This window comes from Puma concolor, chromosome C2, assembly GCF_028749965.1.
Source record: "Puma concolor isolate L17-30 chromosome C2, mPumCon1.1.hap2, whole genome shotgun sequence".
Classification (NCBI taxonomy): domain Eukaryota; kingdom Metazoa; phylum Chordata; class Mammalia; order Carnivora; family Felidae; genus Puma; species Puma concolor.
In genome coordinates, this window is record NC_141675.1 from 18,580,252 (window position 1) to 18,604,111 (window position 23,860).

Here is a 23,860-nt window from a genome sequence, read left to right on the forward strand (position 1 = left end):
GGTTGGATTGCTACCGTAACTCAGTGACTAGGATTCCTTGTGTGTAGGGGAGCCACCCATACACCAGACAGCTTCAGGAATAAGTTTTGTGCTTTCCTTTACTTGTCTGGCGGTCTCTCTGTAGGAGGCTCTTGGGGGATCATTAAAGGTTTCATATTCTACTGGCTCCAAGATACCATGTAATTCAGCTCCTAGGGGACCAGTGGGGTGGACACCGTTGTTGTAGGTAAGCATGCCATTTTTGCAATGTAGGGGCTTGTGTTATGGCAGTTTCATTCTTGTGAATGTACCATCTAGCCTCCCTTTATAGGCAACCCAGTTGGACAGTTACTGGAAGAGTGGCAGTTAAGGGCTCCACTTGCTGAAGGGCCGTATAGACCCCCCCCCCATACTTGTTGTTCAATAGGAAAATATCGTATCTTTATTCCCTTGCAGAGTTGTGACCCAAAGTTCAACGGTTAACTTCCCATGCTGCCAAAATGCCCAACTCATCCCATTTAGTGGTCACATTTAGGGTCATGGAAATACTAGTAAAGTAATTTCTTGTGGCCTGTGCTTGAGCAACTAAGAGCTTGGTCAAAGCCAGCTTGATGTTCTACCCGATGCCAGTGGGCTTCCCTTTTTACCAGATGGTATAGAGAGTGCAGGCATTTTGCTAAATTGGGCTAGAGGCCCTCCAGTACCCCACTGGGAACACTTGCAGTTGCTTAATGTCTTAGAGATGGGAAATTATTGAACCTTGTCAGTCACAGAGCCCAGTACAAGAAGCCTTAACCTGACCAAGTAACCTGCCAGAACTTTACTGCTGGTCCAGGGCCTTGTACTTTTTCTGTGGATTTATGGCACATCCTTGTTTGTTCACATGACTGTAGAGATTGTTCAGGTAAGACTAACAGAAGTTTTCAGGAGTTAGAGTGACATCATTGATGCAATGAAACATTTTAACTGTGAATAGTGGTCAATATAAAGACAAAATATGAGCAGTCTTACCATGACAGATAGTGGGGCTGTGCAAATATCCTTGTGTCAATACCCGGAATGCCCATCGTCAACTGTCCCATGTGACTCGGGATGTGAAGGAATACTAAAAGTGTTGGCTAGGGCGCCTGACTGCTGCATTTGGTTAAGTATCTGACTCTTGATCTTGGCTCAGGTCATGATCTCGTGGTTTGTGAGTTGGAGCCCTACATTGGGCTCTGCGCTGATGTGTGGAGCCTGCTTAGGATTCTGTCTCTCCTTCTCTCTGCCTCTCCCCCACTTGTGTGATCTCTCTCTCTCTCTCTCTCTCTCTCTCTCTCTCTTTCTGTCTAAAAAATAAATAGGGGTGCCTGAGTGGCTCAGTGTGATTAAGCATCTGACTTTGGCTTAGGTCATGGTCTCACAGTTCATGGGTTCAAGCCCCTTGTCGGGCTCTGTGCTGACAGCTCAGAGCCTAGAGCCTGCTTAGGATTCTGTGTCTCTCTCTCTCTGTCTGCCCCTCCCCCACTTGTGCTGTCTGTCTGTCTGTCTGTCTCTCTCTCTCTCAAATATAACATTTAAAAATAAACAACCAAAAAAAGTGTTGGCTGAATCCAAAGCCATATGGTAAGAGCCTACACCATATACCATTCAGCGATTTGGGTAATATTAGGGATAGCAGCATGTATTTAGTTCTTTATAATCAGTGGTCATTCTCTAGGTGCCATCTGGTTTCTTCACAAGCCATACAGCCCTATAATAGGGATTTCGTGCTGGCCTGATTATTTAGTGGTAGATATATCCTCAAATCCTCCTAACAACCAGTATTGCTTTACATTGACAACTTGCGGAGGGGGTCACACAGGATCCCAATTTGAATTTCTCTTTAAGACAGTTTCAATTACCCTAATTCGAAAGTGAAATTCTCCTATGGAGTTTTGTAGTGTTTTTTCCCAGGAGAATATCTATGCTGAATCTGGTCTCCAGTATTGATTGCAAAATTGAAAACCTCATACGGAGCAGTTGTGCTTTTATTCTCAAGCGCACTCTTGTGCCCATCACCCTTACACTTTTCCCTCTATAATTATCAGTGACTGCCTAGGTTCCTGAGTGACATTCTGGATTGCCACAAATTAGGGTGCATTCTGCTCTGATATCCACTGAGGCCATGGCTTTTTGCTTATTTTTTGGTGTCCACGAAGTTGTGAACTATACTTGGGGCCTCTGGTTGCCCCCTAGGCTCTCACATGGAAGCAGTCTTGGTCCCAACCCTGGTCTCTCAGGCAGGGGTGTTCCCAGCCCCTGTAAGAAGTCACCTGTGGCCGGACACCTGGGTGGCTCAGTAATTTGACCATCCGACTCTTGATTTTGGCCCAGGTTATGATCTCACAGTTTGTGAGTTTGAGCCTTGCATCAGGCTCCACACTGACAGTGTGGAGCTTGCTTGGGATTCTCTCTTTGTGCCCCTCTCCTGGGAGTGAGTGCATGGGTATGCTCTCTTTCTCAAAATAAGTAAATAAATAAACTTAAATTTAAAAAAGTCACCTATGGCTTAGTTGTTTTTTTTTTTTTTCTTCCAGAGGTGGCATGGAGGGCAGTGGCCTAAATTGCTCAGCAGGAGTAAATTTCTTCCATAAAGCCACTAGAACGTCATTTGGTTGGCAGTCTTTTCTCAGTTTATGCCCACTGCCTGTAGGTCATGCCACGTTTACTTTTGGGTTACCCTAATGGTGCCTTTGTTTTAGATTAACCTTATTTTTTTTTTCATTTATTTTTTTAATGTTTATTTGTTTTAGAGAGAGAGAGAGAGGGAGGGAGGGAGAGACAGTGTGAGCAGGAGAGGGGCAGAGAGAGAGAGAGGGAGACACAGAATCTGAAGCAGGCTCCAAGCTGTCAGCGGAGCCTGATGGGGAACTCGAACTCGCAAATTGTGAGATCATGACCTGAGCTGAAGTCAGATGCTTAGCCGACTGAGCCACCCAGGTGCCCCTACCTTCTTGTTTCTGATAACTTTAATTACATATATTATTTAGAATTTTTAACCCTCAGAAACCTTAATTTCTAATAAAAACTTAAGAAGTAAGCAATTGTGAGCTGTTATACCAGCATTCTTTAAATTTATGATATAAATTTAAATTTATGATTTTATAATTTCTGGAAGCCTGTGCCTTTTAAGCTTTTCAATATAGCATTAACACAGCTTTTAGTTCCTCTGGAATAAGCCAGAAGTAGGTAAACCTGTGTTTAGTAATGTTTCATTATTTTATTAGCAAATGATCTAGATATTTGATGAAATTAACTTAATTCATCACTTAGCAAAACTTTAAGGTTTCAAGGTACCAAGTGGATTTGGGAAACTAATTTAAAAGTTTACCTAAAACTTTTTTTTTCTTAAGTTTATTCATTTATTTTGAGAGAGCGAGCAAGCGGGGGAGGGTCAGAGAGAGTGAGAGACAAAATCCCAAGCAGGCTCCCTGTTGTCAGTGCAGAGCCCAACACAGGGCTCAAACCGACGAACTGTGAGATCATGAGAGCCGAGATCAAAAGTTGGATACTTGACCAACTGAACCACCCAGGCACCCCTACCTAAAATTTTTTTTTATCTACTCAATCTATCTGTTCTTACCAATTATGTCTAGATTACCTGTGAAAATTTCATGAAACATCAGACAAAATCAACCATCATTCTAAGTCATTTTTGCTGACAAACTACAGTAGATAAACATGAACTTAACTAGTAAATTTGATTATTTAAATTGTTTGATGTTGAAAACTCTAAGGATATGCCTGTTGTAATTAAGCCAACTAACTTAAAACTTTTTTTAAAAACAAATTTTAGCAATACTATCCAGAGGTGGAAAATAGCACATAACACATACATACAGATACATGTGAACACACACAGAGACTTTATAGCTTCTGTTTTAAAATGACTGTCATGAAATAGGTACAAAACTCACTCATAAATGTAGGAGCTAAATTTATTTTTTGGTAGATAGAATAAGGTAAGGTAACCTGTCTAGATGGCTTAAGCTTTTTCCACTTATATTTGGAGAAGACACTTAAGATTTGTATGTCTATTTATTTGTTCATTCAGCTTCATGGGCTGAGCATGAAGCCCAATTTGGGACTTGAACTCACAAATCTGAGATCAAGACCCTGAGATCAAGACCTGAGCAGAGATCAAGAGTTGGACACTTAACCGACTAAGCCACCCAGGTGCTGCAAGATTTGTATGTCCTTTTAACAGCGAGAAAACCAGATTCTAATCTTGCACCAGCTTTTGATATTAAAGTAAATTCATTTTAGTCTTAGCTTAACCACACAATTCCTTGTCAAATATTCTTTTCCACAAACCTTCTACAACTTTCTACATTCTGATTTTGTCATTTTTTTCTCTTGAGACCATTAGATGCTTTTTAGGACAAAATTACTTTTTTATTCCCCAACAAAAAAGCGTCTCCATTTCTCATACCTTCTACTGAAAACACATCCTACGTTACTGGCATACAAAAATGTTTCCCATGAGTTCCGTGGTTTAGCATCCCAGTCTGGCTTCAAATGATGGCTATAATCTTAGGTCACTGCATTTTATGCCCCATAAGACACACAAAGTGATAACAGTGAAGTCTTGATTTGTGTATCCCGGGTTTAGATATTATCTACCAAGTTAGAAGCCAAAAGGGATGTGGATAGTCTCCTTTCCTTTTCCAATTGTAATTCTTTTTCCAACTGCCTTATTTCCTTTCTGCCACTAGCTAGGCATTGTTGGCCACCCCGAAGGACCCAGAGGAGTGGCCAACCCACCACAGCCACTGCTTGGTGGCCTTCCTTACCTCAGTGGGTCATGTGACTTTCTAATAGCTCTAATCCATTTGGCGTTTTCAGGGTGTCCCTGTACTCCTGCAACAGTCCACAGGCATCAAGCAAACCAATTATGCCTTCCCACGTCGATGTGGTTGCCCACCCCAGGGTTTCCCCCAACAAAAACTTCATTCCTTGCCCATTTTTCAGTCTCTGGGCTGCTCCTGGCTGGCTTGCCAATTGTTCTATGAAAGGGAAGTATATGCAAAATGATCTCCAAAGGCTAGAGGAGCCATAAGACCGAAGAAAAAGGCCAACAAGTCCAGCTTGACAAAAAATGGTTTATTAAAGGGACTTCTGAAGAGTAGTCCCTCTTGGGTGGCTCTAAGACAAATAGATTTCTGCATCTCCACCTTCCATAAGACCTGCTTTTATAGTCCTAAAGGCTGAGGAGTACAGGCTGGGAGACCACCTGGGAAGAAATGTTTTGAGAATTATGTCTCCAGAGCAGATCCAGGTTGTTATGACCCAAGGGTGTACTTAGGTGTGAAGCGTGTGGCTCAGCAAAAAGAAAGAATGAGGTAGGGAGACTGCTCTAGAAGGCTTCAGATCACAGAATGGTCGTGGTAGATTTGTCCAAGATGGCATTAGTCTGGTTCACACAATAATGTAACAGAACTTTTATATGCCCTGGGGAATCCAAAAAATTAATGAGACTGACTTTATTGTGATACTCACTTTATTTTTTTCCCTTCAGATTTTTTTAATGTTTATTTATTTTTGAGACAGAGAGCGCTAGCAGGGGAGGGGCAGAGAGAGGGAGACACATAACCCAAAACAGTCTCCAGGCTCTGAGCTGTCAGCACAGAGCCTGATGTGGGGCTTGAACCCACGAACCGCGAGATCATGACCTGAGCTGAAGTCGGACATGTAACTGACTGAGCCACCCAGGTGCCCTTCCCTTCAAATTTTTATTTTAAGTTGATTTATTTGAGAGAGAGTTGGGGAGGGGCAGAGAGAGAGACTGAGAATCCCAAGCAGGCTCCACGGTGTCATCACAGAGCCCGATGCAGGGCAGAACTCCTGAAACTGTGACATCATTGACCTAAGCTGAAACCAAGACTGAGCTTAACCAACTGAGCCACCCAGGCACCACTGTGATACCAACTTTATTTATTGGTCTGGAATGGAACCAGCAATATTTCCAGGATATGTCTGTAATGTATGTATGTTTTATTGGTATAGGATGTTATCTACATGATTTTATTTATGGATATAGTTCATATTTAAATATGAAGATAGTTCCTTGGACCCTACCATACCTACCCTATAAGCCTTTCTACTATTCATTAACATACAAAGTATTAATCTTCCCTTAATTCCCTTATCAACAAATGATTCTTGAATACTCGCTGTGTACACAGAATGGTTCGTTTCTCTCAAGGATGTCCTAGGCTACTGGAAGAGACAAAACTTGCACAAATGGAGTGAAGGAAATTGCATTTTAAAAGGATCACTCAGGCCAGAGGTACTGGCTCATTCAGTAGAGCATTGGACTCTTGATTTCAGGGTTGGGAGTTCAAGGTTCATGTTGGGTGTGAAGCCTACTTAAAAATAAATAAATGATTAGGGCACCTGGATGGCCCAGTACGTTGAGCATCCGACTTCAGCTCAGGTCATGATCTCATGATTCATGAGTTCGAGCCTGCATTGGGCTCGTTGCTGTCCGCCTGTCAGTGCAGAGTCCGCTTCAGATCCTCTGTCCCCCTCTCTCTGCCCTTCCCCGACTTATGCATGTGCGCTCTTGCTCTCTCCCTCTCTGTCTCTCAAAAAATAAAACATTTAAAAAATGAATGAATGAATGAATGGATCACTCAGGCCAGAAGAGAACAGAAAGTAGGACATCAGTTATGAAATGAGTTAATTCATTCATTCAGCAAGCATTTACTAAGGGCTTTATATAAGTCAATTTTGTTCATCCTGAGAGCTATAAAGACAGATTAGCCCCAGTCCTGGCTTTCAAAGAGTTTACACTCTCTGAGCTTTTGAGGAGACAGATAAGGAAAGATTTAAGTGTAAAATCACAAGGCCCAGCGGAAGCAGGAAGTTGGGAAGGGGATAATCAGGAAAAGATCCACAGATTAGACATTTCAGTGAAGTCTAGGAAGGATACAAGGTCTTTTACCAGGTGTTTATTGAGCTTAGTAGTTCAGGTGAAGATAAACCAATGGGAATGAAGGAGGCAACGGATTAAGCAGGTGTTTAGACAGAGAATGGCTAATTTTTTTTAATAACTTTCACCCACTTTCCTTGGTCAGTGAGGACTCTGAAGACTGCCCAGGTGGATGGGGATCAAGGGAAGAAAGCAAGGAGGAGGAACAGGTATGGGGAGGAAAGAGAAGTTTTGTTAGCTTGAAGTACTTGCATAACATTCACATATAAATGCCCACTCTGTATTTGGGAACTAAAGCCTGGTGCTCAGGCCTAGACTGGACATGTCAATTTTTGAGTCCCTTAAACAGACCCTGGAAATACTGGAAGTTTTACAGAAAAAAGGCAGCACAGTTACCCCAGGTCCAGTCTTTGGCTCTGATGGGGAAGAAAATGGAGCTACTTAGTTGTTCAAGCTACTTTTAAAATCAGCATTTAGGGGCACCTGGGTGGCTCAGTCGGTTAAGCAACTGACTTTGGCTTAGGTCATGATCTTGCAGTTCGTGAGTTCGTGCTGATGGCTCAGAGCCTGGAGCCTGCTTCGGATTCTGTGTCTCCCTCTCTCTATCCCTGCTCATGCTTTGTCTCTCTCGCTCTCAAAAAGAAACATTAAAAAAATTTTTTTTTAAATAAATAAAATCATCATTTAAATTCTCCAATTTTAGGGGCGCCTGGGTGGCGCAGTCAGTTAAGTGTCCGACTTCAGCCAGGTCACGATCTCGCGGTCCGTGAGTTTGAGCCCTGCGTCAGGCTCTGGGCTGATGGCTCGGAGCCTGGAGCCTGTTTCCGATTCTGTGTCTCCCTCTCTCTCTGCCCCTCCCCCGTTCATGCTCTGTCTCTCTCTGTCCCAAAAATAAATAAACGTTGAAAAAAAAAATTCTCCAATTTTGGTACTAAGTTCTTTGGTAACAGTTACTTTTTAAAAATATGTAATTGTGGGGGCACCTGGGTGGCTCAGTTGGTTAAGCATCCGACTTTGGCTCAGGTCATAATCTTGAGGTTTATGGGTTTGATCCCTGTGTCAGGCTCTGTGCTGACAGCTTGGAGCCTGGAGCCTGCTTCAGATTCTATGTCTCTTCTTTCTCTGCCCCTCCCCTGTTCGTGCTCTGTCTCTCTCTCAAAAATAAACAAACATTAAAAAGAAAAAAGTACATAATTGTGGGGCACCTGGGTGGTTCAGTGTGTTGAGCATCCAACTCTTGATTTTGGCTCATGCCCTGAGCTCCGTATGGAGCTCCGTATGGAATTGAGCTCCGTATCAGGCTCCATACTGAGTGTGGAGCCTGCCTGGGGTTCTCTCTCTCTCTCTCTCTCTCTCTCTCTCTCTCTCTCTCTCGCTCCCTCTCTGCCCACCCCCCCCCCACATTCTCTTTCTCTAAAATAAATAAAAGTTAAAAATAAATATATGGGAATGCTAGCTGGTGCAGCCACTCTGGAAAACAGTATGGAGGTTCCTCAAAAAACTAAAAATAGAACTACCCTACAACCCAGCAATTGCACTACGAGGTATTTATCCAAGGGATACAGGTGTGCTGTTTCGAAGGGACACATATGCCCCCATGTTTATAGCAGCACTATCAGCAGTAGCCAAAGTATGGAAAGAGCCCATATGTCCATCGATGGATGAATGGATAAAGAAGGTGTGGTATATATATACATGGAGTATTACTTGGCAATCAAAAAGAATGAAATGTTGCCATTTGCAACTACATGGATGGAACTGGAGGGTATTATGCTAAGTGAAATTAGAGAAAGACAAAAGGCATATGACTTCACTGATAGGAGGACTTTAAGAGACAAAACAGATGGACATAAGGGAAGGGAAACAAAAATAAAAACAGGGAGGGGGACAAAACAGAAGAGACTCATAAATAGGAGAACAAATGGTTACTGGAGGGGGTGTGGGAGGGGGGATGGGCTAAATGGGTAAGAGACACTAAGGAATCTGATCCTGAAATCATTGTCACACTATATGCTAACTAATTTGGATGTAAGTTTAAAAAAAATAATTAAAAAAATAAATTTAAATTTAAATTAAAAAAATTAAAATATAGAATAATGTCATTGCCAAATTTTTATTTCTACTTATATTTCTATACAGAAGAAATATTTTTTAATACCTCTTTGTCCATTCAGTATAACAACTACCTTTTACTTTTAAAGAAGTTAGTAAATGGAAATATGATTCTTACATATAGTAAATAGGGAAACTTCTAGAAAGCCAACTAATAAAAGTATAAGAAAATACCCAACAATTGGTACTGAGTTATCCAAAAAGAATAATTTTTTCTTTATTGAGGTATATTGGACTTCATGTTTTGTTAATTTCAGGTATACAGTGTAATGGTTCAATAAAAGAGTAATTTCTTTTTAATCCTAGGAATGGAAGATTGTGAAACGATGGAAGATGTATATATGGCTTCAGTGGAAACGGATCGGGGAGTAAAGGAACAGTTACATCTTTATGATACCAGAGGCTTACAGGAAGGTGTGGAGCTACCAAAGCATTATTTTTCATTTGCTGATGGCTTTGTTCTTGTGTACAGTGTGAATAACCTTGAATCCTTTCAAAGAGTGGAGCTTCTGAAGAAAGAAATTGATAAGTTTAAAGACAAAAAAGAGGTAAGTAGTTTTGTTAAAAATGTTAACTATGAATTGAAGTACTATTTAAATTGTAGCTTGGACATTTGGGCAGTTAAAATATTCTAATAGCATAAAATTGTATTCATAGTATCTGTAATCGTCATAATATTTTTTCTTAGCCCAGAAAATACGGGATTAAATGAGTTCATTCAGGACCTGCATTTGACTTTCTGCTTTTGCATGTTACTGTGTGCAGGCTGAATTTTAGTGACACTATATCTCAAGTACTACATAGTTCACTTCATATTGTTTGGAATCACTGTTTCCTAGGGCTCTCTTTGTCTCACTGGCTAAATAGGATTCTTGTTTTCTGCCTTACAAAAAGAAAAAAAACCACTAAAACAAAACAAAACAAAAAAAAGAGGAAGAAGAAAGAAATGGAAAAGATTGGATTCTACTCATTTACCGTTTAGAATAAGATCCTTACCAAGGTCTGGCTTACGTGTATCCTTTTCATCTTTATCATTTTGTTCCTGTTACTGCAGCCCGGGGACACTGGTCTACTTTTTGTTTTTTTCAACATGATGATTTTGTTTCTCTGTTAAGTCCTTGTTAATCAGTTGCTGGTTCCCCTCCCTGGAACTCTTATCTGCAGGTACATTTTTCTCCATATCTTCACTTAGCTGACTCCTTATCATCTAAGGAACCATATAATGTTAGCAACACTGGCCAGATGTTCTTAACCTAGAAATTTTAAGAAATAATAGAGATCCAGGGCATCTGGGTGGCTTAGTCAGCTGAGCATCCAACTTCAGCTCAGGTCATGATCGTGGTCCGTGAGTTTGAGCCCCATGTCAAGCTCTGTGCTGACAACTCAGAGCCTAGAGCCTCCTTCAGATTCTGTGTCTCCCTCTCTCTGCCTCTCCCCCCGTTTGTGCGCTCTCTCTCAAAAATAAATACACATTATGGGGCGCCTGGGTGGCGCAGTCGGTTAAGCGTCCGACTTCAGCCAGGTCACGATCTCGCGGTCCGGGAGTTCGAGCCCCGCGTCGGGCTCTGGGCTGATGGCTCAGAGCCTGGAGCCTGTTTCCGATTCTGTGTCTCCCTCTCTCTCTGCCCCTCCCCCGTTCATGCTCTGTCTCTCTCTGTCCCAAAAATAAATAAACGGTGAAAAAAAAAAAATTAAAAAAAAAAAAATAAATACACATTAAAAAAAATTGAAAACAAAAAACCCCAAAATTATAGAGATCCCTGACACAGTTCCCCTAATGCTAATGTTGTATAAAACTAGTTAGCATTTATTTATTTATTTAATTTTAATTTCATTTATTTATGTTTTAAAATTTACATCCAAATTAGCATATAGTGCAACAGTGATTTCAGTAGATTCCTTAGTGCTCCTTACCCATTTAGCCCATCCCCCCTCCCACACCCCCTCCAGTAACCCTGTTTGTTCTCCTATTTATGAGTCTCTTTTTTTTTTTTTTTTTATAATGCAAAACCAATTTATTTCCACGTGTAACAATGAAGATGGGATACTAGATAAAAAGGAAAGCAGTCTTCTGTCAAATAGAGATCAAGATTCTTAAGTAGCTGCCTTTGAAACCTATTACAGTGGAACATTCACTGTCGCCTTCAGATGTTAAGCCTCTTTACCTGATGCTTCACCAGGTTTTTCAGGTGTGACCTCCTTCTCAGTCAGCCTGTCTAATTCCTTCTGATAGCTATGTTGGTATTCCAGATAGTTTATGTTCCTTTTCTGTTTAGCCAGGAACTTTTTCAGGAAGTTTAGGAGATCAGTTTCACTATTTTGAGAAGCCAAGTTCATCAGGTCTTGTAGGAGCTTGTTTAATGTGTTTTCCAACTGCAGAGCAGACTCTATAGCTTGAATGCCAGTTCCCCAGTTATCAATGTCAGGCCTCTTAATCACCGGAAGGCAGATTTTACTCCGATGCTCTCTTAGATAGGTTATGAACTGCTTTGCATGTTCTTTCTTCACCTCAATTTGGTCTTCAAAGAAGGGGAGATAAAGAGGTGCTTCCGTCTCTTCTTCGTAGTAATAGGACATAGTTAAATAAGCATCACTGACATTCAGCTCATAAGATGCTAGATAATTAACAGCAACCCTACAGGCCTCAGAGAGGAGTTTTTGAGCCTGGGATCCCATCTCAGCTTTAGAGGAAACCAGGCATAAAAAGTTTTTTTTTTTTTTTTTTTTTTTTTATCAGGTGCAGCCCACAACAGGGAAACTTGAACCATTTAGACAACATATATTCTCAAATATGGGTAGGCATAAGAAACATGTCAGAAGGACTTCTCTGTCATGTTTGGAAAATATTTTCTTTTATTTATTTATTTATTTATTTATTTTTTTATATATGAAATTTATTGTCAAATTGGTTTCCATACAACACCCAGTGCTCATCCCAAAAGGTGCCCTCCTCAGTACCCATCACCCACCCTCTCCTCCCTCCCACCCCCCATCAACCCTTAGTTTGTTCTCAGTTCTCAACAGTCTCTTATGCTTTGGCTCTCTCCCACTCTAACCTCTTTTTTTTTTTTTTTTCCCCTCCCCCATGGGTTTCTCTTAAGTTTCTCAGGATCCACATAAGAGTGAAACCATATGGTATCTGTCTTTCTCTGTATGGCTTATTTCACTTAGCATCACACTCTCCAGTTCCATCCACGTTGCTACAAAAGGCCATATTTCATTTTTTCTCATTGCCACGTAGTACTCCATTGTGTATATAAACCACAATTTCTTTATCCATTCATCAGTTGATGGACATTTAGGCTCTTTCCATAATTTGGCTATTGTTGAGAGTGCTGCTATGAACATTGGGGTACAAGTGCCCCTATGCATCAGTACTCCTGTGTCCCTTGGATAAATTCCTAGCAGTGCTATTGCTGGGTCATAGGGTAGGTCTATTTTTAATTTTCTGAGGAACCTCCACACTGCTTTCCAGAGCGGCTGCACCAATTTGCATTCCCACCAACAGTGCAAGAGGGTTCCCGTTTCTCCACATCCTCGCCAGCAGCTATAGTCTCCTGATTTGTTCATTTTGGCCACTCTGACTGGCGTGAGGTGATACCTGAGTGTGGTTTTGATTTGTATTTCCCTGATAAGGAGCGACGCTGAACATCTTTTCATGTGCCTGTTGGCCATCCGGATGTCTTCTTTAGAGAAGTGTCTATTCATGTTTTCTGCCCATTTCTTCACTGGGTTATTTGCTTTTCGGGTGTGGAGTTTGGTGAGCTCTTTATAGATTTTGGATACTAGCCCTTTGTCCGATATGTCATTTGCAAATATCTTTTCCCATTCCGTTGGTTGCCTTTGAGTTTTGTTGGTTGTTTCCTTTGCTGTGCAGAAGCTTTTTATCTTCATAAGGTCCCAGTAATTCACTTTTGCTTTTAATTCCCTTGCCTTTGGGGATGTGTCGAGTAAGAGATTGCTACGGCTGAGGTCAGAGAGGTCTTTTCCTGCTTTCTCCTCTAAGGTTTTGATGGTTTGCGGTCTCACATTCAGGTCCTTTATCCATTTTGAGTTTATTTTTGTGAATGGTGTGAGAAAGTGGTCTAGTTTCAACCTTCTGCATGTTGCTGTCCAGTTCTCCCAGCACCATTTGTTAAAGAGACTGTCTTTTTTCCATTGGATGTTCTTTCCTGCTTTGTCAAAGATGAGTTGGCCATACGTTTGTGGGTCTAGTTCTGGGGTTTCTATTCTATTCCATTGGTCTATGTGTCTGTTTTTCTGCCAATACCATGCTGTCTTGATGATGACAGCTTTGTAGTAGAGGCTAAAGTCTGGGATTGTGATGCCTCCTGCTTTGGTCTTCTTCTTCAAAATTACTTTGGCTATTCGGGGCCTTTTGTGGTTCCATATGAATTTTAGGATTGCTTGTTCTAGTTTCGAGAAGAATGCTGGTGCAATTTTGATTGGGATTGCATTGAATGTGTAGATAGCTTTGGGTAGTATTGACATTTTGATAATATTTATTCTTCCAATCCATGAGCAGGGAATGTCTTTCCATTTCTTTAAATCTTCTTCAATTACCTTCATAAGCTTTCTATAGTTTTCAGCATACAGATCCTTTACATCTTTGGTTAGATTGATTCCTAGGTATTTTATGCTTCTTGGTGCAATTGTGAATGGGATCAGTTTCTTTATTTGTCTTTCTGTTGCTTCATTGTTAGTGTATAAGAATGCAACTGATTTCTGTACATTGATTTTGTATCCTGCAACTTTGCTGAATTCATGGATCAGTTCTAGCAGACTTTTGGTGGAGTCTATCGGATTTTCCATGTATAATATCATGTCATCTGCAAAGAGCGAAAGCTTGACTTCATCTTTGCCAATTTTGACGCCTTTGATTTCCTTTTGTTGTCTGATTGCTGTTGCTAGAACTTCCAGCACTATGTTAAACAACAGCGGTGAGAGTGGGCATCCCTGTCGTGTTCCTGATCTCAGGGAAAAAGCTCTCAGTTTTTCCCCGTTGAGGATGATGTTAGCTGTGGGCTTTTCATAAATGGCTTTTATGATCTTTAAGTATGTTCCTTCTATCCCGACTTTCTCAAGAGTTTTTATTAAGAAAGGGTGCTGGATTTTGTCAAAGGCCTTTTCTGCATCGATTGACAGGATCATATGGTTTTTCTCTTTTTTTTTGTTAATGTGATGTATCACGTTGATTGATTTGCGAATGTTGAACCAGCCCTGCATCCCAGGAATGAATCCCACTTGATCATGGTGAATAATTCTTTTTATATGCCGTTGAATTCGATTTGCTAGTATCTTATTGAGAATTTTTGCATCCATATTCATCAGGGATATTGGCCTGTAGTTCTCTTTTTTTACTGGGTCTCTGTCTGGTTTAGGAATCAAAGTAATACTGGCTTCATAGAATGAGTCTGGAAGTTTTCCTTCCCTTTCTATTTCTTGGAATAGCTTGAGAAGGATAGGTATTATCTCTGCTTTAAACGTCTGGTAGAACTCCCCTGGGAAGCCATCTGGTCCTGGACTCTTATTTGTTGGGAGATTTTTGATAACCGATTCAATTTCTTCGCTGGTTATGGGTCTGTTCAAGCTTTCTACTTCCTCCTGATTGAGTTTTGGAAGAGTGTGGGTGTTCAGGAATTTGTCCATTTCTTCCAGGTTGTCCAATTTGTTGGCATATAATTTTTCATAGTATTCCCTGATAATTGTTTGTATCTCTGAGGGATTGGTTGTAATAATTCCATTTTCATTCATGATTTTATCTATTTGGGTCATCTCCCTTTTCTTTTTGAGAAGCCTGGCTAGAGGTTTGTCAATTTTGTTTATTTTTTCAAAAAACCAACTCTTGGTTTCGTTGATCTGCTCTACAGTTTTTTTAGATTCTATATTGTTTATTTCTGCTCTGATCTTTATTATTTCTCTTCTTCTGCTGGGTTTAGGCTGCCTTTGCTGTTCTGCTTCTATTTCCTTTAGGTGTGCTGTTAGATTTTGTATTTGGGATTTTTCTTGTTTCTTGAGATAGGCCTGGATTGCAATGTATTTTCCTCTCAGGACTGCCTTTGCTGCGTCCCAAAGCGTTTGGATTGTTGTATTTTCATTTTCGTTTGTTTCCATATATTTTTTAATTTCTTCTCTAATTGCCTGGTTGACCCACTCATTCGTTAGTAGGGTGTTCTTTAACCTCCATGCTTTTGGAGGTTTTCCAGACTTTTTTCTGTGGTTGATTTCAAGCTTCATAGCATTGTGGTCTGAAAGTATGCATGGTATGATTTCAATTCTTGTAAACTTATGAAGGGCTGTTTTGTGACCCAGTATATGATCTGTCTTGGAGAATGTTCCATGTGCACTCGAGAAGAAAGTATATTCTGTTGCTTTGGGATGCAGAGTTCTAAATATATCTGTCAAGTCCATCTGATCCAATGTCTCATTCAGGGCCCTTGTTTCTTTATTGACCATGTGTCTAGATGATCTATCCATTTCTGTAAGTGGGGTGTTAAAGTCCCCTGCAATTACCACATTCTTCTCAATAAGGTTGCTTATGTTTATGAGTAGTTGTTTTATATATTTGGGCGCTCCGGTATTCGGCGCATAGACATTTATAATTGTTAGCTCTTCCTGATGGATAGACCCTGTCACTATTATATAATGTCCTTCTTCATCTCTTGTTACAGCCTTTAATTTAAAGTCTAGTTTGTCTGATAGAAGTATGGCTACTCCAGCTTTCTTTTGGCTTCCAGTAGCATGATAAATAGATCTCCATCCCCTCACTCTCAATCTAAAGGTGTCCTCAGGTCTAAAATGAGTCTCTTGTAGACAGCAAATAGATGGGTCTTGTTTTTTTATCCATTCTGATACCCTATGTCTTTTGGTTGGTGCATTTAATCCATTTACATTCAGTGTTATTATAGAAAGGTATGGGTTTAGAGTCATTGTGATGTCTGTATGTTTTATGCTTGTAGTGATGTCTCTGGTACTTTGTCTCACAGGGTCCCCCTTAGGATCTCTTGGAGGGCTGGTTTAGTGGTGACAAATTCCTTCAGTTTTTGTTTGTTTGGGAAGACCTTTATCTCTCCTTCTATTCTAAATGACAGACTTGCTGGATAAAGGATTCTCGGCTGCATATTTTTTCTGTCTAGCACACTGAAAATCTCGTGCCAATTCTTTCTGGCCTGCCAAGTTTCAAAAGAGAGATCAGTCACGAGTCTTATAGGTCTCCCTTTATATGTGAGGGCACGTTTACCCCTTGCTGCTTTCAGAATTTTCTCTTTATCCTTGTATTTTGCCAGTTTCACTATGATATGTCGTGCAGAAGATCGATTCAAGTTACGTCTGAAGGGAGTTCTCTGTGCCTCTTGGAGTCTCTTCTGTTTTGTTCCCCTCCCTGTTCTTATATTATTTTTGTTTCCCTTCCCTTATGTTCATCTGTTTTGTCTCTTAAAGTCCTCATATGAGTGAAGTCATACGATTTTTGTCTTTCTCTGACTACTTGCACTTAGCATAATACCCTCCAGTTCCATCCACATAGTTGCGAATGGCAAGATTTCATTCTTTTTGATTGCTGAGTAATACTCCATTGTATATGTGTATACCACACCTTTATCCATTTATCTGTCGACGGACATATGGGCTCTTTCCATACTTTGGCTATTGCTGATAGTGCTGCTATAAACATGGGGGTGCATGTGTCCCTTCGAAACAGCACACCTGTATCCCTTGGATAAATACCTCGTAGTGCAATTGCTGGGTCGTAGGGTAATTCTACTTTCAGTTTTTTGAGGAACCTCCATACTATTTTCCAGAGTGGCTGCACCAGCTTGCATTCCCAAAAACTAGTTACTGTTTATGCAGTCAAGATACAGAACGTTTGCATCACTGCAAGGATCCCTCCTGTTATCCTTTTTTGTCACACCCACTTTCTTCCCATCCCCACCCCCTCTTAATCCCTGACTAATCTGTTTTCCATTTCTATAACCTTGTCATTTTAAGAGTGTTAACATAGATGGAATGATATGTATGTAACTTTTTGGTATCAGCCTTTTTCACTCAGCATAGTTCTCTTGGAGGGTCGTCCAAGTTATTGCATGTATCAGTAAGTAGTTCATTCCTTCTTACTGCTGAGTGATGTTCCAGGGTGTTTATGTACCAAAGTTTGTTTAACCATTCACTTGTTGAAGGACATCTGGGTTGATATTTTATTGTTTTGAATACTTACTTGCTTTGTGAATAGTTCATAATCACTAGGTTCAGTTTTCAAAAGACATAGAGGCATCTAATGAATGCTGTCCTCACACCTGTTTCCCATTTTTCCCATCTAAACAGATAAATTGTTACTTTTTTTCTGCGGTATCCTTCATATTCTCCTCCCTGCCCTCCGAAAGTTGAAAGAGTGACTCAATGTGCACTCCTATTTGATACTTGAATCTTGGCTCTGCTTTTCAACTTACTGCCTCAGTTTCCTTAACCATAAAATAGGGATAATAATAGTACCTTTCTCAGATGGTTGTTAGGGAGCTTTAAGAAACACATACAGGGGCACCTGCTTGGTACAGTCGGTTAAAGATCTGACTCTTGGTTTCAGCTCAGGTCATGATCTCAGGGTTTTGTGAGTTTGAGCCCCCTGCCTTTTGGGCTCTGGCTTGGCCTCTGTCCTGGCTGACAGTGTGAGCCTGCCTGGGATTCTCTGTCTTCCTCTCTCTCTGCCCCTCCCCCACTGGCACTACCTCTGTCTCAAATAAATAAACTTAAAACAAAAGACATGCATTCAGTGAATGCTTATTGAACAACTACTGTGTGCCTGGCATTGTTTTAGGTAAGGCGCAGGGAATACAATCGGCAGCAAAACAGACTTCCTGTTCCCATAAAACTTCTGATTTGGGAGTGGGAGAAAGACAGTGAGCGGGATGCAAGGGTACTATTTTCTGTAAGGTGATCTGGGAAGGCCTCCCTGATAAGGTGACTTTTAGCAGAGATTTGAAGGAAGTGAGAGAGGAAGCCACGCCCATCTGGAGGAGGAGTGCTCCAGGTGGAGGCATTAGCTGGTGCTAGGGTCTGGAGAAGTTTGCATGTCATGTTCAGGAACAGCTGTGAGGCCAGAGTGGGCTAGGAGGAGTATGGGAGGAGATGAGGGCAACACTTTGCATCACAAGCCATTGGTTTTGAGCAAAGGAAAGACCTATCTCGCTTAGGTTGCATTTATTTATTTTCATGTTTGATTTAAAAAATTGAATAGGTCACGTTTGCTCATGGTTCAGAAATAAAAATGATCTATAAAAAGGGCCATTGTGAGCTCTAGTTTCCCACTTCTGTCCTCAGTCATCAAGTTCCTTTATCTCAAGCATGCTCTTCATTCATTCATTCATTCATTGTAAACTCTATGCCCAATGTGTGGCTTGAACTCATGACCCTGAGATCAAGAGTCGCATGCTCCACTGAGCCAGCCAGGCATCCCTCAAGTATGCTTTTTAAGTATTTTACCACTTGTTTTGGGGCTTCCTTCTAGCATTTCTTTTTTCTTTCTTTTTTTAATGTTTCATTGTTTATTTTTGAGAGAGAGAGAAACAGAGTGTGAGCGGGGGAGGGACAGAGAGAGAGAGAGGGAGACACAAATCTGAAGCAGGCTCCAGGCTCTGAGTTGTCAGCACAGAGCCTCATGCAGGGTTTAAACTCACATACCATGAGAGCAGACCTGAGCTGAAGTCAGATGCTTAACCCACTGAGCCACCCAGGTGCCCCTCAACGTTTCTTTATATAAATACAAGTAAATAGGAACATACATATAATCCCCTCCCCGACCTTCTTACACCAAAGATAGCATAATGTTCTGTACCTTGCATTTTTCATGTATCTTGGAGTCCTTTCCATATCAGTACTCAAGATTCCTTTTTTTTTTTTTTTTTAAACTGATGGATACTCATTGTGTGATAGATCATACTTATTTAACCAGTTCGAAATTGGTGGACACCTGGGGCTATTTTATAATCATTTGCTATTATGAACTATGGTACAGTGAACAATGTCTCACGTTTATTAGTTTGTATGCTTTGGGGTATAGTCGTAAGATCAGCTGAAATGGAGCTCTTGAATCAAAAGATACATTGCTAAATGACTTTCCATATCAATGGTATGAAAATGCCGGTTTTGCAGTCTTGACAACAGTGTGTGCTTGTGGATCCTGTGAATCTTCTGGGTGAGAGGCACTGGGTGGCTCAGTCAGTTAAGCATCTACCTCTTGATTTCACCTCAAGTCATGATCTCACAGTTCATGAGTCTGAGCCCTGTGCCACTGATAGTGCAGATCCTGCTTGGGATATTTGCTCTCTCTTTCTCTCTCTCAAAATAAATAAACTTAAAAAAAAAAAAAAAACTTCTGGGTGAAGATGTTACTTTATTTCATTTTCCTTAATATGAATAAGGAAGGCTAAGCATCTTTTGACTTGTTTTAAAATATTCACTTTGGCTGCTGTGTTGACAGTAGATGACATAGGGGACAAGGTGAGAAGCAAGTTTTGCGAAATGTAATTGTTCTGGAGCACTTAAAACAGTTACCAGTTGGAGAGTTGAGAAGAAACCAACAAAGGAGTCTAAGAAGTGGCCAGTGAGATAGAAAAACCAAGAGATAGGATGTCTCAGAAGGCAAGGGAACGTCAGCACTTTAAAAAGTAGGGAGGGTTGCCTGGTTGTCTCAGCTAAGTGTCCAACTCTTGATCTCGGCTCAGGTCATGAACTCATCGTCAGGAGTTCAGGCCCTGCTTCAGGCTCTGCACTGACAGCGCAGAGCCTGCTTGGAACTCTGCTTGGGATTCTGTCTCCGTCTCTCTGCCCCTCCCCAGTTCATGCTCTCCCTCTCTCAAAATAAGTAGTAAACAAAATAAACAAAAAGTAGGGAGTGATCAAACTATGTCATGGTGCAGATAGGTCAGAAAAGCTGAAGACACAGAAGTGGCCAGCCTTTAGTTAACTTGGGACGTCTTAACAGTTACAGCAAAACAGATGAAGTTTGATTGGACTGGATATAAGAACTGGACACAGCAAAGATAGCTCTTTGAGAATTTTTAGTCAAGGGTAAATATCTTGTCCTATAAAGGGGAACAGAGGAGCTGGAGAAGGATGTGTAAAAGAGGGCTTTTCCCCCCTCCCCAGATGAGAGCTAGTGTTCATATGCCAATGGAATGCTTCAATAGAGAGGAGAAAATGGATGATATAGGAGAGGGGGTTATTTGCTGTAGTGACATCTTGTCCAGGGTAAAGAGGATGGAGTCTAGATGGTAGGTTATTAGATGTGTTGGTGGATGCAAGTGAAAGTTCCTTCAATTGCTTCTATCTTCTTACTGAAATAGTATAGACATCAGCTGAGAGTAAGGTGTGGGAAGGCAGAGATGTTGGAGGTTGGAGAAGAGAGCCAAGGTAGGAGCTGTTGTCTAGTTGCAGAATATATGGATGGAATATTAATATATTTACTAGAGAACACCAGCTCACTTAAAATCCGTGGTTACGAATTGGGACCAGTCAGCAGAGCTGCTTTTTCTCTCCATGTGGTATAGGCACAGTTCAGTTAAGAGTTACATTTAGGAGCGTCTGGGTGGCTCAGTCGGTTGAGCATCCGACTTCGGCTCAGGTCATGATCTCATGGCTTGTGAGTTTGAGCCTCGCAAGGGCTCTGTGCTGACAGTTCAGAGCCTGGAGCCTGTTTTGGATTCTGTGTCTCCGCCTCTCTCTGCCCCTCCCCTGCTCATGCTCTGTCTCCCTTTTTCTGTGCCCCTCCCCTTCTCTCACTGTCTGTTTCTCTCAAAAATAAATAAAACATTAAAAAAAAAACTTTAAAAAAGTTACATTTAGGAATGGGGGTTGGTGACCAAGAGAATACGATGGGATGATGATGTAAGCTGGGCCAGGAACTGAAGACAGGAGAAGGGTTGAAGAACAGTGATAAAGGTAGGAGAGCCAGTGGACTGTAGATCCTTCTGGTGTTTAGGATTGTTGCAGTTAGGGTGTAAGGCACGAACTAGAAAGGCAGAGTGGGATTGGGATTCTTGGAACTAAAGACCACGAAGGGGAGTGATTATAATGGCAAGAGCTAGGATGTGTAGAGGAGTGGATGGCCAAAGTCAGGAGGATGGTTAGGCTATTTGGAGAAGTCAAGGAATGGAGAGAGAAGGTTACTGGAAGGGTCATCCATGTGGCTAGTGAGTGACTAGGAATTACGATGAAAGGAGTGTGGGAGTGACAGTGGGCCAGTTCTGTAATGAGTAGCAACGAGGTGGGGGTGGGAAACAGGCAGTCGATAGTACAGACTAGTAACACCAGCCTTCACTTTCAGGGTTCTTCGGGAAGGACTTTATTGGAGACAGCAGTGAGGGATAAGGAGGATACCCTTTACATCCCCTGTGCCCCCCATGGTGGTGAGAGTACTGTTTCAAGTAGGCAGGGTGACGGGAACATTGAAAGCAGAGATGGGAATGGAGGAAGGAGACTTCGTTAAAATCCGGGGCGACATGCAACAGTTTCTACAACTGGACAGGAGAGGGAGATGGGAGGTCAGACTAGGAGATACATGTGAAGATGAAAATCTGGGTGATGAAGAATGACAGGAGGGCCTGAAGGGACAGATCCTGTTGAGAAATGAAAGAGTAGGAGACTTGCCAAAACCCCAAAGCTCTAGGTCCTGCTGTTCCATCCTACCAGGAAGGCATAGTCTAACTGGAGCGCAGGGAGCCCACTCAGCTTTGAGGCAGAAACACAGCAGTGGCTTAAATGTCCTAGTTCAAAGCTGTTCCTTAGAGGTACCTTCTCTAACAATTCTTACTGCTCCTCTTCTACCTTTCATTCTCTTGTTTTATTGTCTTTCCAGTCAAGGGTCTGAAAGTTGGATATCATCTCCCTTCCCCTCCCCACTGTGCTTTGACTGCTTTGCGACTGCTGTGTACTGGTGGTCTGAAATTGCATGGTGTGCATTAAGCATTTAAAGCTTAAGGGCATGATTGATTGCCTTACATTTAGTGTAAAATGCTCCCATTGGTCCATATATTCAACAGATTATTTAGTGCTTGCATCAGGCACTTGTCTAAGATCAGCAATATGAACAGAGTAACAGTTCCTGTTCTCACGGAATTTAGGTTCTAGGGGTGAACTCTCACAGCTCCAAGAGTCCACAGTTTTTAAAACATGTAATGCTGATTTCCTAAACAGCAGGTATAACCACTGAAATGCAGACACATTTCAAATTATTACCTGTATTTTTAAAATTTATTTTTAATGTTTACTTTTGAGAAGGGAGAGAGACAATATGGGTGAGGGGCAGAGAGAGAGGTCAGAGGATCCGAAGTGGGCTCTACATGGACAGCAGAGAGCCCGATGAGGGGCTTGAACTCACCAACTGTGGGATCATGACCTGAGCTGAAGTCAGACACTCAACGGACTGATCCACCGAGGTGCCCCTGGATTTTAGATAGTAATATCCCCAAGTCTAGCTTCCATTCATACCTGACTTGAGTAACTTTCACCCACTGTTCCTTTAAAATGTTTCGTAGTTGGCAGGCTGTAGAGCATCTGCATTTTTAACCAAAATGTATTAAGGCAGAGTGAGGTTAATACCTGACTAACTTGATGATTCAAGTCACATCTGAGGATGTTTTGAAGAAGCATTCTGTTCAGTGGGAGTTTTCTTGATTTCTCTCTTTTGTCTGGCAACACATGTTGGCAAAGTGTAATCTTAATATTTTCCTTTCAGGTAGCGATTGTTGTGTTAGGAAACAAAATCGACCTTTCTGAGCAGAGACAAGTAGATGCTGAGGTGGCACAGCAATGGGCAAGAAGTGAGAAAGTGCGACTGTGGGAGGTAACGGTTACGGATCGGAAAACCCTGATTGAACCATTCACTCTGTTAGCCAGCAAACTTTCCCAGCCCCAGAGCAAATCAAGCTTTCCTTTGCCTGGGAGGAAAAACAAAGGGAACTCTAGCTCTGAGAACTAAAAATCAATAATGCTACAATTGTTGGATAGTGATTGCCTTTAAGTGTTTGTGAACATATTTAAAATAGGCCATTTATCTACCTTTGGCTCTTAGGCAACCTTTAAGGAATTAATTTAATGCACTTTAGGTTATAATTAAATCATTTGGACTAAGTTTATTGTCTGATAGGAAATATTTGCATTGTCATTGCTTGAAACTTGTCCCTGAAATTAGCACCTTTGTATTTATATTTTTGTTGCACTTGTCAAAACAGTAGAAAAATAAAGTTTGGGTAGTATGCAGATAGGAGTAGCTCCGCTACCCCTAACTTGTTTCAGAAGCCATTTTTCTGTGTAACTTTATGCACACTTCTTAGCTCAAACAGAACTTTGTTTTTAAGGTCATTAATCTTCTAATGTCTAGAAATATAAAATGACATTTTTAGATCAAACAGTAAACTTGGGTGTTAAACTAAATCTTATCTTGTGGAGACTTTGCTAAATGGAACAAAACCTACCTGTGATTTAGCTTTGTTCAAATTATATGTTTAGCATGACCTGAGGTAGGGAGTGGTGTAAGTATGTTTAAAGTGTTTGCTCTTTCTTTAGAAAACTGCTAATAAGCACTTAAGGACACTCAAGCTTCCATTTTCCACAAGTAATGCTGTCCCTTCTGCAGTCATGCCCTGGATACTTACTTAGTCATGTGGAATAGAATGTATCATAAAAATATTGGACTGCAGGTAGTCTTCTGGTTAGATAGCTGAATGTGTGCTGTGTTATTCTTTGAAAATTCTGGCAATATCCGAGCATTGGGACTAACTGTATTTTGCAAGTTGGCAATATTTTAAAAGTAGGAAGCAAGCT

The 23,860-nt window shown here is 41.1% G+C and overlaps 1 protein-coding gene across 5 annotated transcripts in view; it reads left to right on the plus strand.

The window, feature by feature from the left end:
• NKIRAS1 (NFKB inhibitor interacting Ras like 1) overlaps positions 1-23,860 on the plus strand; it is a 50,984-nt gene that overhangs the window by 21,277 nt on the left and 5,847 nt on the right. For 2 of the 5 annotated variants that reach the window (XM_086676269.1, XM_025913905.2), the window contains exons 3-4: positions 9,353-9,594; positions 22,773-23,470. In XM_086676269.1, the coding sequence (XP_086532395.1) occupies positions 9,353-9,594; positions 22,773-23,015 (485 nt within the window). In that variant the 3' untranslated portion in view covers positions 23,016-23,470. Of the gene's footprint in view, positions 1-5,853; positions 5,984-9,352; positions 9,595-22,772; positions 23,471-23,860 lie in introns of those variants that run through there. The other 3 variants (XM_086676270.1, XM_086676272.1, XM_086676271.1) reach the window with 2 other exon arrangements.